The 14104-nt window shown below is 39.5% G+C and overlaps 1 protein-coding gene across 1 annotated transcript in view; it reads left to right on the forward strand.

Moving 5' to 3' along the window:
* Nucleotides 1-14104, forward strand: part of grik2 (glutamate receptor, ionotropic, kainate 2) — a gene marked incomplete at its 3' end in the record, with an annotated part of 251776 nt that overhangs the window by 169973 nt on the left and 67699 nt on the right. Inside the window, exons 9-10 of the mRNA XM_083919135.1 lie at nucleotides 855-968; nucleotides 12468-12674. Coding sequence (XP_083775261.1) covers nucleotides 855-968; nucleotides 12468-12674 — 321 coding nt within the window. The remainder of the gene's footprint in view (nucleotides 1-854; nucleotides 969-12467; nucleotides 12675-14104) is intronic.

A 14104-nucleotide genomic window follows, 5' to 3' on the forward strand; every position in this document is an offset into this window, starting at 1 on the left:
TGGTAGTGTGTGTGTTTGGTAGCGTCAAAATGTTTGTTACATGCCAATGCAGGAAGTAGGAGTATGGAGGTTTGAGTAGTGGATGGCCGAGTAGTGCGTATGATAAGGGAAAATACTACAGTTTACTTCCCATTAAACCTTTGTTTTAACTAAAACCATGATCTTTCCCTAAACTCAACCAGTTGTTTAAGGTATCTAACTCTAGCCATGCCATATTATACATATACTATTGTAGAAAGTAAGAATTTAAAAAACAGAAACATTGGATATAAATAAAACATGTTAACATGTTGCAGGGCTGTCCAATATCGACATTCTTTTCTGGCAGTAGGGGTGTCACTGTAGATCTATGCAGAGAAGAGTGTTGAATCAAAATGTTGATTGGCTCATCTGAGATGTAATCAAGATTCTATTTAAAACATATACAGGTATAAAAGTGCAATGTAAAATGTTTCCAAACATGTGTTCAATCACATCCAGACAGAGAAGCATGTTCCAGCACAGAGTTACTATGGATAGATGTTTTTTTTTTTTTACTGTATGGCGATAATTGCATGTTTCAATCAGAAAAGACAAGTAGTTGTTACTTTGGTTATTGCTCTTTCTTAATATAAGACTGAAACTGAAGTGCATCTTGCATTTAACCGCTGTTAAGTTGAGATTCTTTTTCTCTCACAATGAGCAAGTTTCAAGGAGAAACTGCTTTCAGGACAAATTAGCAGAAATTTTAGATGAGCCAAAGTGCTATGTCTATGCGCTGTGGCACACTGCTTTGTATAACTGGATTAAACACCTATGTATCTCCATGTCCTGGAACCAGTTAAAATATTTAACAAGTATATTTTGTTTCATAGATTGGTACCTGGGACCCTCCAAGTGGCCTGAACATGACGGAAAACCAGAAGGGGAAGACGGCTAATGTCTCTGATTCCTTATCCAACCGATCCCTGATTGTCTCCACAATACTGGTAATTTTTAAATTAATCTATGTGTTTTCTGAACTGTTGCTAAAGCACTGTTTATCAAATGGAGTTAGCTCAGTTAGCTCTCTAACCATGCCATATTATACATATACTATTGTAGAAAGTGAGAATTTTATGCAGAGAAGAGTGTTATGAGTGTTGAATCAAAACGTTGATTGGGTCATCTGAAACGTAATGTTCTATTTTAAACATATACAGGTATAATCAAATGCCTTTAGCTCAGTTAGCTCTCTAACCATGCCATATTATACATATACTATTGTAGAAATAGAACAAATATAATTTTAAAAACAGAAACATTGGATTTGAATAAAACATGTGACATTGTGTGACCTAAGAATCGAAGTTTAACCACATGATCACAAGTGTTTGTATATGGGGGAGATCTAACCCTTGTCTCTGGTTCAACTATGGTATCAGGGTGATTTGTAAAGATAGTTAACATGTCAATGGAAGTAGTTCATAGTCCACATTCAATACCCAATGTCACTCCTTTGATACTTTCCACCTTGGCCAAATTAAATACTAGTGGGGATGGCGCATTGGTATGTTTGGTATCAAGGCTGTGAAGTGGGCAAAGCAAGTAACTACCCCGAGGCCCCCAAACTGCAGGGACCCCAAAGGACCCATGTGTATGGAAAGCTATGAGCTTTGCTTTGTGCAGTTACCCACCTAACTTATAGAACATGGAAAAGGAAACACAAGGCAATTGTTAGCAAGAGGGCAATCTCAAAATCCACTGGCCATCTGCCTGACGGCAATTTCGCCTCTGGGGGTCACAGCTAATATTTTGGGCTTTCCAGTGTAGCCAGCGAATAAAAGGGCCAAGACTTCCTCAAGACCACTTCCGCTACCCAAATCTTGTCCCACTACCCATAGATTCTACAGAATGTGTTTATAGAGAGTAGCTAATGGGAGGCTTATCTCACACATCAACTGAGTCAGATCGGTGTCTACCTGATTCGGTAAACAGAAACCTGCTCTGTGCAGTTCATTAATGTTATCGAACAGGAATTATATGTCATGAAGTATGCACAATTTAAAGAGTTACATCTCGCTGCCATTTTGGGGCGGCAATGTGGAAAATAAATATTGCAGCTTTAAATGTCTGTTTATAGCCAAATCAAATTGTAATGGTGCTTTATGTGGCACCAATTATAGAAGGCTAGAACAGCTCTCAGCCATAACAGACTCCCTCCAAAGATGTCATTATTTTTAAGCTTTTCCTCTTGAAAATCCTTCACTGCTTTGCCTGAGCTGCCCTTTCTGTTTAGAGCACTTTCTGGGGATGCTGCTCTCCGACTCAATTGAAGTAGAGTACCCCAAAGCACAGCACTCCCAAATTGCCAGTTGACTTCACCACTGTGGAGGACTCCAATTTGGTGGGAGCAGGCTCAGGCAAGGAAAATTGACTGATTGATTGTCCAATAAGATTTCATGGTTTACGGCTCTGCCTCCTACCTGACCAATTTATCAGGCATATTGTGTTATTGTCTCTCTTGCCAGCGGTGCCAAAATCCAAAGAAATTCAGTTCTAACTTTGAGGGGACGAAGTAAAATCAGTCTTTTTTGTATCTTTAGAGCAATTCTTTCCTATAGTGATATTGAGCGTCTTAAAAAGTGTGTAAATGCTTATTAATTTGGCTTTCCTGTCCATGTCCTGCACATTGCATTAAATATTAATCATGATCAGGATTTTGGTTTCTCAAAATGAAACGATGATCAACTGCAATATTGACGTTTACAATGTCTGCTCCGCTCATTGAAAACTCCCCCACGTATCAAATCAAACGCTTTCAAAACTAACGACCAGGCCAGGGATGGCAGTATGCCGTGGCATTACGCATGGAAGTTCACTGCATTTATCTTCATTAAATTGCCTCAAGACAACACCAGGCTGCTACAGTAAAACCACACAGACATCTGCACATTTTTCAGATGGAGAAGAAGACAGGATAATGCAGCAATGTTTTAGTATTTATGCCAGGGTGGCTAAAAATTTAGCAAGGCAGTAGCATCCCGATGACCTACACACACATACACACATACTGTGAAAGCAATGCATTTTAAGGGATTCAAATAAATAAATATAATAAACTAGTATACTATAAAAATAATACTAAATAAACTATATTAAAATCTCATTACCTTTTAACTACCTGTAGTCAGTTAATCCCTGCACTGTTTCACCTGCCCTCATAATTCCCCTTCTATATGGCTGGACTATATGATCGGTCTATGTCTAGTGTGCTAAATTGTGGTCAGAAAGTTACACAGATTGTCAGTGGTGTCTGTTATGTAAACCCCAGGATATTAAGTGTGCATCCGTAGTCCAAGTAAAATTTTCTTCTCAAGTGTTATCACATTACATTGTTAAACGTTGTTTTAGACTGAGACTATGACCACCAATACTAATTACAGAATATCTTTTGATTTGATTCTGCAGCAAAGTATTATTGACACAAAGGTAGATCTCCTCCTGGTTTCTGATGTGTTTGAAGACATTTTAAAAAATGCTTTAAATAACGCCCATACATTGCATTGAAACACGTTCATGAGACAGCGTTTTTTTTCTCTCTTTTTTAAAAAATTATTTTGCTACCTTATTTCAGTTTTTTGCTTTCATCAGTGTTTGTGGCAGTCATTTTCTCTGGTATAGACTACAATGAACGTCAGTTTAAACTTTTGTAGTCCATAAAGTGGGTCAAAAAAGAAATAAGTACAAGCTCTCAGCTACACATGTTGAGTTGAATAGAGCTTCCGTTTGCAACAATGTTTATAAATGCATCGTACAGCAGGGAAAAGGAGACTAATAATAACCAGAAGGCTGCTGTAGCAGGACTGGTATAGATGAAGTGAAATGTCCATGCGGGTGCGGATCTCTAAAGCGGACAAAATAATAAATTTGAGTTGGTGGCGGCTGGATCATTTAACAGTACATGAGGATTTGGATGGCATCACTGCCAATCCACCCATCTCTACGATGACTGCATCTGTCTATGCATATAATGTAAGTTGTTGCCCTTACACCACCAAACACCAATCTGTTTTGCTCCATCAAACTGATAGGGATCACTTTGGAGTTGCACATGTTGCTAAAAAGTAAAAGAATGAGTAACAGATAAAACAAAATAAAACAAGAAAAAGAGCAAATTTGAAGAGAAGCTGGAGACATGGCAGCCAGCCATGGTGCCATCTGGATGCCTCACAGTGACGGAAAAACTCCAGGAAGCCATTGCACACAGCTGTAATTCACCAAAATATAACCAGCATGTAACTCCCCCAAAAAAAGATTTAAAAGAGGAGACACATCATGTTTCACATCTTTGTGCTAAGCTAAGCTATCTCCCAGTTCCAGCTCCATACTGTTAATGTTAATCGTGAACCATTCCTTCAAGGGCCCTATCACTTCACACATCATCACACAAAAATACCATTAAGTTTGCAACATACTTTTTTTTCCACACAGTACTAACACACACACAGAAAGAAAAAAAATTAACACATAATCATTGGCAAATGGAGGACGTGTGTGTGTGTGTGTGTGTGTGTGTGTGTGTGTGTGTGTGTGTGTGTGTGTGTGCGTGTGTGCGTGCATGCTTGTGTGTGCGTGCGCGTGTGAACAAATGCCATGTGAGTACCATGACAGTGAAGGAAAGCCACATTAAAGACATTTATGATTCAGTTATTGAGGAGGCAGGCGTAAAAATAACAATATCAAGTAAATTGCGGGTTGTCATTATTTATCGTGGGCCTTCTTTCCTTCCGTGCATGCTGTGAAGTGATTGGATTGCAGTTATTAGCAAAGACTCTCCACAGCTGTAATTGCCATATCAGGACTAAGTCATGGGGAGATGTGTGATGGCTGTGAGCAGCGAGGAAAAGAAGGGAGGGCTGACAATAATTGGGTTTGTTACATTTGATTGATGCACACTTTCATCCAGCTTCTCATCATTTTCTCAGGGATTATGTACTATAAAACATGATGTAATTACTGTTGAGATCTTGGCCTATCAACAGTTTATCTACTTTGGAAATCACTCCTGTAATGTTGCGGTGGAAATGAAGTACCTTTAGGCTAATGGCTAGAGCTGCAGATAATATACTGTGTAATGTCTTAGAGAGAGCAAGGAGCAGGCCTGCTCCACTTCCACAGAAACAACCCATGTTTTATTAGTCACTGCAGGAGGAAAGTAGCGCTACCTGCAGGCTGCTCTAAACTGCAAAACACAGGTATCTGCGTCATCACATTTAATGATTAAATATCTGTTGTTGTGCCAGTTGATGAAATTACAGTATATCATATCATATTTATTTATTTCTAAACAGCCTCGAAATAGCTAGTGCTGCCTAATAAGTCCTCTAAACTAGACAATTAAATATGTTTGTCATTGCCTTCCAAAATTAACTTTATACATTCTGATCTGATGTCCCTGTCAGCAGGTGGATATAGATTGTCACTGGATTCATATGATGTTGGTTGGGTTTTATCACCACAGCTACTTGGTTATGTTTAGGGAAGCATTGTCTTTATTGTCAATCCTCTCGACTGTGGCCCATTGGTGCCTAGTGAAGATGTAAATCTTTAAAAACTGCTCATAAATTTATAGTCTCATTCATTTCCTAAAACTTGTAGTCACTGTAGTTTTTAATCAAACGTTACTCAAACAGGAACTAGTGCATTTCTTGGGGACTATTTTCAGTCTAGGATTGATCCACATTTGGTGCACTAGTAAACACTCAGGGCAGCAGGGGCAGGTTTGTTTATGTGAGATTGTGCGTTTTCATGGTAATTAAGGAACATGTCACCCAGTGCAAAAGTGTGGCTTTTTTTAACATATATTGTACTACAATGGCACAAACGAAGAAGATTTATCAGGCTTGGAATACAGACACAATACTTGTTGGTAGATACATTCATGGTTGCTTAGGCTGGATTTGTTGACAATAAGTCTTTGTTCAAAAATATCACACAGCCACCGCCTCCTTCTCACATGTCAAATTTTTAACTGGAAAAATCCTAAAATCTAAAGATGACTAATAGTTGTAATAATTTAAGTAGCAGTGCCTCGTTCCATTTTCTGCATTGTAATATTGACACAGTCAATTTAAACAATTCATTGAACAGTATTAATTATGTGGCTTTTATTTACTTCCACTGAGCAATCTATAAATCAACTTTCAGGGTTGCTGATATATTACAAAACGGGGTCCTCTCTTCAGCATATCCAGACAAAAAAGCAACTGAAAGCTTAAAAAATCGAAAACCCAGTGATTAAAATGTTTGGCTTAAAAATGAAACAACCCCTGATCTCAGATAAGGTCTAATTTCCATTTGTCAGTATTGAGGGCAACTGTTCTTGGATGAGACGTAAGGAAATGCAACCATGCCGGAGCAAGAGCCCGCAGACCTTCCAGGATGTATCGCATACAGGAAAGAGACAGATGTGCAAGGAATATTTATTAATAGGACTGCATTAATCACTAGATCAAACTGACAAATATGTACTGTAAAGGATCATTAAGCTAACTGCCGGAGCAGCATCAAACATATGTTGTTAGTGTAACATATCCTGGCGATTATCTGCTGCGTGATGCATCTCACTTTTCTAATACATTTCTAGGAACCAGTACTAACATGTAGAACTTAAACCAGATTGTAATACAACTATATGAATTGAAATAAGCTGTAACCCTGTTCTGTACTACTCTGTACCGACTACTGTGTTGTATTTTACTGTCTACGTAATCTACGCATGCGCAGCTTCGCTAGATTTCACTGGATTTCCAGCCACTTCGGCTCCGGAAAATATTGTTTTTACATAGTTTATCGTTTTTATATATGAAATCACTTGTGCCCAGCTTTTATTGTATTTATTTCTTCAAACCATCGACCAAAGCTTTTAACCATCTGGCCTGTGGTTGCCTTACACCGGAAGAGTAAAACACATAAGTCGTGACACGGAATTGCACTAGCAAGGCACCAATTTTTAAAGAACTTCTTTAACTCAATGTGATCTAAAAACAACTGGTGAAGTGGGCTGCCTGCCCAGGAGTGAGGAAGGTTTCCCTGGACATTCGGCTCCAGGGCCAAAATTAAACTCACCTCCCAATGGTGGTTCTGTGTCCCAGGGTGACGGATCCCCATTACAAAGTACGACATTATGGCCATGTGCGAGTCTTGTCTCCCTACCCTCTAAAAACAGAGGGAGAACATCTTTGGCTTGAAGGCTGACCTCAGGGAGAGGGACAAAATCCTCCTGCATCTCTCTACAACATCACCTTGCCGTGGACTGGCTCCATCACCACCGGATCTCCGGCACCAGCACTCACCGAGTCCCGCTGTCACCAGCAGGGAGCCAAGTCCAAGTCTCCGGCACCCCTCACCTCCTGCCTTCGCCCTGCGAAGTGGAAGTGCTCCATCAGGGAGGACGGAGCGGTGGCTCCGGTTCTAGTGAGCTCAAGTCCACTCAAGCCGAGTGAACCCTGGTCAGTGGTGAACAGGGGCACTGGGGCTCGCCCATCTCTCCCTCCTCCGCCTCCGGATCTACCACAGAATAACAGGTATGACGTCCTAAGCCTGCAGGATTTCCCTCCGTTGGGTGTGCGCTCCAGCTCGTCCCCGGTATCCGTCCATCCAGCCGGTCGTGGCTCTCGCGGACCCAGGAGCCGAAGTCTGCTCGCCCAACCCGATCCCTCCCCTCTGTCTCGGTTAGGAGCAGCTGGAGGCCGGCGCATCTCCAAGCAGCCCGTGGAACAGCGCATTCCCTCCGTGCTGGTTGTAGGGACCTTGATGGTCAGGCACATGAGGGTACGCGGGGGCCAGACCTTCTGCTTCCCTGGAGCCCGCATCAGGGAGGCTAGTACCTCTGGATCAAGACTGCTCTTTTTAAGAAGAGGTTTGATTACATCTACTTTAAAAGACTGTGGTACATAACCTGCTGAAGACATATTAATTATATCTAATACAGGAGTCCTAGCTAAATGTAACACTTAAGTAACCTAGTTAAGTAACCTAGTTGGAATAGAGTCTAGGAGACGAGTAGAAGGCTTTGATGCCGAAATAGTAGCTGTTAATTTTTTTAAGGTCAACTTTAGAAAAGCAGTCCAAGAATCCAAGTGAGTTGATTTTGTCCCGCCCATGCACCTGCCCGACTAATCACTTGTTATATACTGTATATAATATATAAAAAGGATGTGTTTATAACAAAGTTTTCTTGTTATAACTAGAAAACCATGCGCACCACTGCATGCTGAGAGCACCTTTGCTTTGTTCTCAGCTACAGATGCACTTCATGGAAGGGGATCAATAATACTAAAATAAATGTTTAAAAATGACCCAAATATGGTAGTATAATTTGTTTTTCTTGAGGCACAGAAATCCATTGTTTTTAATTTGTTGAAGAAGAATGGGCTTGATTTTGTGTTTAAGAAGAGTCTGCAGAGAGGCATGGATGTGGTATAGCTTTAATTAGGTTTGCTTTCCAGAGATACTCAGCTTCTCCTTCACTCTATCTTTTTAATTAAAGATGCACCAGCATCCATCTGCAGCCAGCTTCGCTGCAGGAGGAGGAGTGTGTGTGAGGTGACAGGGCTGTGTGTGTGTGTGTGTGTGTGTGTTTTGTTTGTTTATGCACGTGTATTCAGCATAGCAGGGTAGGAGGTGGTATGGTATATTTATTGTGGTCAGCTAAATAAATGTTATATATTTCACCAAGTGTCTACTCTTTGCAAATAACCATTTAAACATACTAATTAATATTTAATTATATATATATATATATATATATATATATATATATATATATAATTTTCAATTGATTGGAGGCAGACAATGGTGTTTACCCTTTTTATAAATTAATTAATATTATTTGTTATTAAATGGGATAAAAGGTGTTGCCTTTGGGACCCCACAGCGCAGATTGTCTGCACTGTATGCAATCTTATTGGGCAATGTGCTCAGATTATGCGAGTCATTGGGCCTGTGTTGAGACAATACATTGGGATCAAAGCAGCTGGACAACTATGCTGGTTGAATCAAACTATTCCATTAAAATAATTTTTAACAGCGTCTCTTTTAAAGCTCTAATTCATAAATGACTGACATTGTAAATTTGCAGTTGGTCAGTGTGTGCCTTAATCAAACCAAAATTAACAAATTGCATGAATTATTGCATAATTTACATGATTCAAGCAGAAGAGGTCTTGGAGCAAACTAATTCTAAGATTTGGGTCAGTACAGCATAAACCAAATGGTTAATTATCTACCCCTTTTTAGTCTTTCACAGTTGACAGAAGGTGAGAGGTCAGAAGATGCTAATGGGCTCACAATAGCTTATTTGTGCTTGACATGCTAGATAACAATTGTTCCACTCGTTAACATGGCAACAAATAGAGACTGAGAGAAAATGGTCAAATTATAAAGAGGAATTTAATCTCACCATGTCCAAAACGTGCTTTCAAAATAGATAAGAAAAAAGCAGAGATGTAAGCCACTCTAAATTTGAGGTATGTGCATTTATCGACCTTTTCAATGGAATTACATTGCAAGGCAACAGCCTGGGTCCTTGTTAAATTCCTGTCAACTGATGTATGTCATTCACTGACATTAACTACAACAGGAAATAAACTTGGACAGTTTAATTGCTGTTTATTTCCAACAGAAACTCTGTTTAATTTATTGCATTCACATTGTGTAATTTGGGTCACACCTAAAGAAAAAGTTACACCCAAGCAACCTCTATTTTTCTTTGTTTCATTACTGCATAGGAGATTACTCACTGAGTTTACTTTTTTTCATTCACTGTTATAGAGAGGGTCATGGTGAGCAGAAGACTCACATTGTAGATGCCTTTGTTATATATGTGTTACTGAAAAGGATTACAGAGCCTTTCTTCAAGTTGCTTCATGTTGCCTTCACTCTCAATAAGCTCCACTGACATCAGAAACTTGCAGGAGAAAACACAAGATGACCAATCTTAATCCTTGGATGCCGTAAACCTTTGACGCAGCAACTTAAATTCATAAATACAAAAAGTCTATGTAATTTCCTATTGTAATAATTACACAGTAGATGTAATAGGGTTTTTAATCTGTAATACAAATTGGCTAATTAGTTCACAATTTGTAGCTCTAAAGTAACAAAAGACAAATCACTAGAGTGAATTTAGCAGAGTGAATTTCAGAAATTAACTATTATATTAATCAATTTCCCTTTTCACACACTCCTCACATTCAATATACAATTCCTGAAGTTAGAATCTTTAGAAGTAAATAGATGAAACCCCATATGAAAAGAAGATCCCCCTCATCCTTACCCTAGACTCTAATATCGGCTCTATTAGTGAGTTTAGTCCTTTTGCCCGCAGTATAAAAAGTGCCTAAAAAACTTCATGTTTGAATTAAACAACACCACATGCTCATCACCACTGAAGCAGTTACCATGGCGATGGGAAGAAGGGAAAACACTGATCCTACCTTGGATTGTTAGAATGATCTGAATGTGTTGTGCACGTGATTTGTACACTACACTTCCATCAATGTATTGGTGTCAACAGAAGCATCTCATATATGTATATCAATTGTAATTGGATCTTGTATGTGTGCCTATTTTAAACGCCAGCAGAGATGTTATGGTGGTATATGCACATTTCACTTTCAATGACATGCCTGTACAAAGAGTGTGTTTTGGTGTTTGTACTGTATTTCTTGACATTGCAGCCACACTCGTATTGATCTGTATGTGGACAGTGCTTTCTGCTCTTTCATCAAGATTACATCAGTATCCTTGCAGTCCTGCTGCTGCTGAGGTATATTGTAGCAGCACATGAGCTACAGTAGATATAAGATATTATGTACTGAACTGTGTCAGCAATGATAATTGATGGTTGTAATGTGGTTAAAGTGAGGCTGTACTGTAGAATACAATGTAATGCATATAGTCCATGTGTGAACATTTTAAATATCATTTTTTTTGTTTCGGAAACACAAATCGTACCATCAAATGTAAAAGAACAAATAAATTATGATAAATCAACACGTGCCCATGTGGATTTCACATATTTCACGTTTAAAATGTAAGATAACACCTGTGGAAGGTTCTACAATTGCAAAGCATTATTGATAGATTAACATGATATTCATAACAGAAATACACAATATACAATAAACATTTGGCTTTTGGAAATTGTATGTGGCTTTTGGAGAGTGATTGTGGTCTAGGTTTCTTTTTATGTCTCACTTTAGATCTTTAATGTTTAACATTTAAACAAACCTAAAAATCGTCATGTGTTTTGTAACTGACAAACAATTAGAAGTCACGTAAGCAATGCTGGTAATGTTCTCACCTTATGATTATATATATATGTGTGTGTGTGTGCTACAGAGGGGTTTTTGAGTACTTTGCCAGGTGTTATATTAGTGTCTGTCGGCTGCAAGATACAGATGGGTGTTGTCCAAGCAAGGGACCTAAGAAGTAGGGTGGTAGGAGGTCAGGAAGGGGCCACCCCCCTGCTCCATGATCTATTCTCTCAGTACTGTGCAGTGAAACCATTATTCTGAACATATACGTCTATCACAACTACAATGCAAATTTATGATATACTGCAAAAACAGCCTGTTTGTTTCACCTGCCACTACTAGTGAAAAGAACAAACGGTTCTTTTTTCCCACCATATGCAAAAATATCATGGCCTGCGTACTGTTATAACTCCATCCAGTGAAATGTGTCAAAGCTGTTAGGAATCTTTAATGTTTGTTTTTTTTCTGGCACAGTTATATTATAAACAACACCTGCCTGATGATATATTTCCAGATTTATTTGTCTGAGAGAGTCAAGGGAGTCATAGAAATGAGGGACGTGCGGCGAGAACGAGCGTCTACGGCTAACAAAGACAGATGGTGTATGTAGCAGGGGTAGAAAGGGGAGGAAGCTGGAGGAGGAGAAAACAGGGAGTGAAGCGTGGAGGCAAGAGAGAAGGACATGGTGGAGGAGATTCTTAGTATGGCGGGAAGGAGAAAAAAGCAGTATGAAAGAAGACGTTAGTAATCTCCCCAGCTGTTCGCATGAACAGAGGCGATGTGCCGGCTCTTGCTCTCTCTTTTTGTGTCCGTCTATCAGCATCTCTTATCTTATTGACAAAGCATGTGGTGTCCTGAAAGCTGGGCCTGGGCCCAAAGCCAGTCCACTGAGCCTGAGAGGAGCACAGAGTCATTGATATGGGGGATTATCTCTTATTATGGTCATGCCTCACTTTGCACCCACCCTACCTCACTTCACAGGGCTGGGACTACTGGCAAACTCACACACACAAATACGACAGCTTTACACATGCTTTATTCGTCGAGCCAGTGTGTGTTTGGGCTTGCATGGCTCAAAAGCCTATCTCACACCCATCAGACACCCTCTCAGATAGGCCTTATCAATAGGTAAAAGATGCCAAGTGCTGTAGAGACTCATCCCTCCTCCAATATTTCACCTGACAGGAAGAGCCATATGTGATGTTCAAGAAGTCTGACAAGCCGCTGTATGGAAACGACCGCTTCGAGGGCTACTGCATAGACCTGCTGAGAGAGCTGGCCAACATCCTGGGCTTCACTTATGAGGTTCGCCTAGTGGAAGATGGGAGATACGGTGCCCAGGATGAGAACACGGGCCAATGGAATGGCATGATCAAGGAGCTAATGGACCACGTGAGTTTTTAAATATCATTATTAAAGACAATGTGTGAATGTGATCCCAGTGATCAAATCAACGTACACCTCTTCTTAGAGCATCATATCAGTTTATACAACCCGGGTCTTGTTTTGATGGTTTTTAGGGATGATTAACTGAGTTAATTGCTGAAATTTGGGGAAATTTGCCCCATCTGAGCTCAACAATTAGCTCGGGGAGTAGAATAATAAATGGTGACCAAGACACTTAAAGGAACTGTAAGCAAGAAGAGCTGAACAGAATAGTAAAAGGCAGCCAACACGTTTAAGGTTAAATTATAAAGAGTACTATGATAGAGGAAATACCTGTTTGGTATATTTTCACCCTGGTAAAAACAAATCAATGTATAGTATCTATACTCAGGTGTCGGTAGCCAACAATACTATTTTACCCCAATTTTATTGCCTTACCCTAACCAAATAGTTTTGTTGCTTAAACCTAATCATGTAATTTTGTTGTCTTAATATATCCAGACTGCGAAAAGAAGAGGTCAACATAATTTTAAATTATGTCCCAGGCTGGATACAAACCATGGTCTCCTGGGTGAAAGCCCACACCCTCACCCACAGTTAACTACCACAATGCCGGACCCTTCATCCACCGGGTTCAAGGGTTAAGTGTAAATAGCCAGATTGAGCGGTAAAGTCTTTTTTTACCCGAGTGTAAATAGACATTCCGCAACTGTTTTTGGTTTAAAATAAAATATTTCGTATCGATTACAGCAATTATTGGTTGTAAACTGATCAAAATTGAGAGACACATACTATGAATTGACAATCTTATCTTTGGGTTTTAGACTGTTGGATCTGTACAAAAATAGATGCATGGTAGAGATAACAGAAGGAGCCTTAAAAACTAGATGTCACATTAAATTCTTATGATGGGTATTATCCATAATGTTTGACAACATTAACAAATCATGACACTAAGTCATTTTATAAGTGATTCACATGTTGCCCACTCCTAAATCTGCTTTCATCTTAGGTTGTGCTAGCTTAATAAGTTGTATACTGTATCATTGTAAACTGTCATATTAACATCTATTACCCTCCAAATGTTTGTTTAAAAATTTCCCAAAATAAAAGCAGAATGTCACTGAAACACAAACTAAGAGGGGAAGAAAATCAAAAAGAAATAAGAGGGAGGTTACAGCTAGCACTATATAAGAGTACAGTGATGTGTGGAGAGCCTAGATTCTGTCGGGACGTGTTTCCCCTACAGAGCTTATTAAAACACACAAACAAGCACACACAATCTGCTCTCAGTGTAGATCAGTGCACCCGACAAAGTCCCCAGTTAGGAAAAACTGCATGGGCAGAAAAATAGCAGGCGCTGCATGGCCAGTAGTCAATATCTGACCCAAGAGGGGTCAAGTTTTCCTTAACTGCTTCCTCCCTTGATCAGTGCA

The sequence above is a fragment of the Echiichthys vipera genome, assembly GCF_963691815.1.
Source record: "Echiichthys vipera genome assembly, chromosome: 8".
NCBI classification, from domain to species: Eukaryota; Metazoa; Chordata; class Actinopteri; order Perciformes; family Trachinidae; genus Echiichthys; species Echiichthys vipera.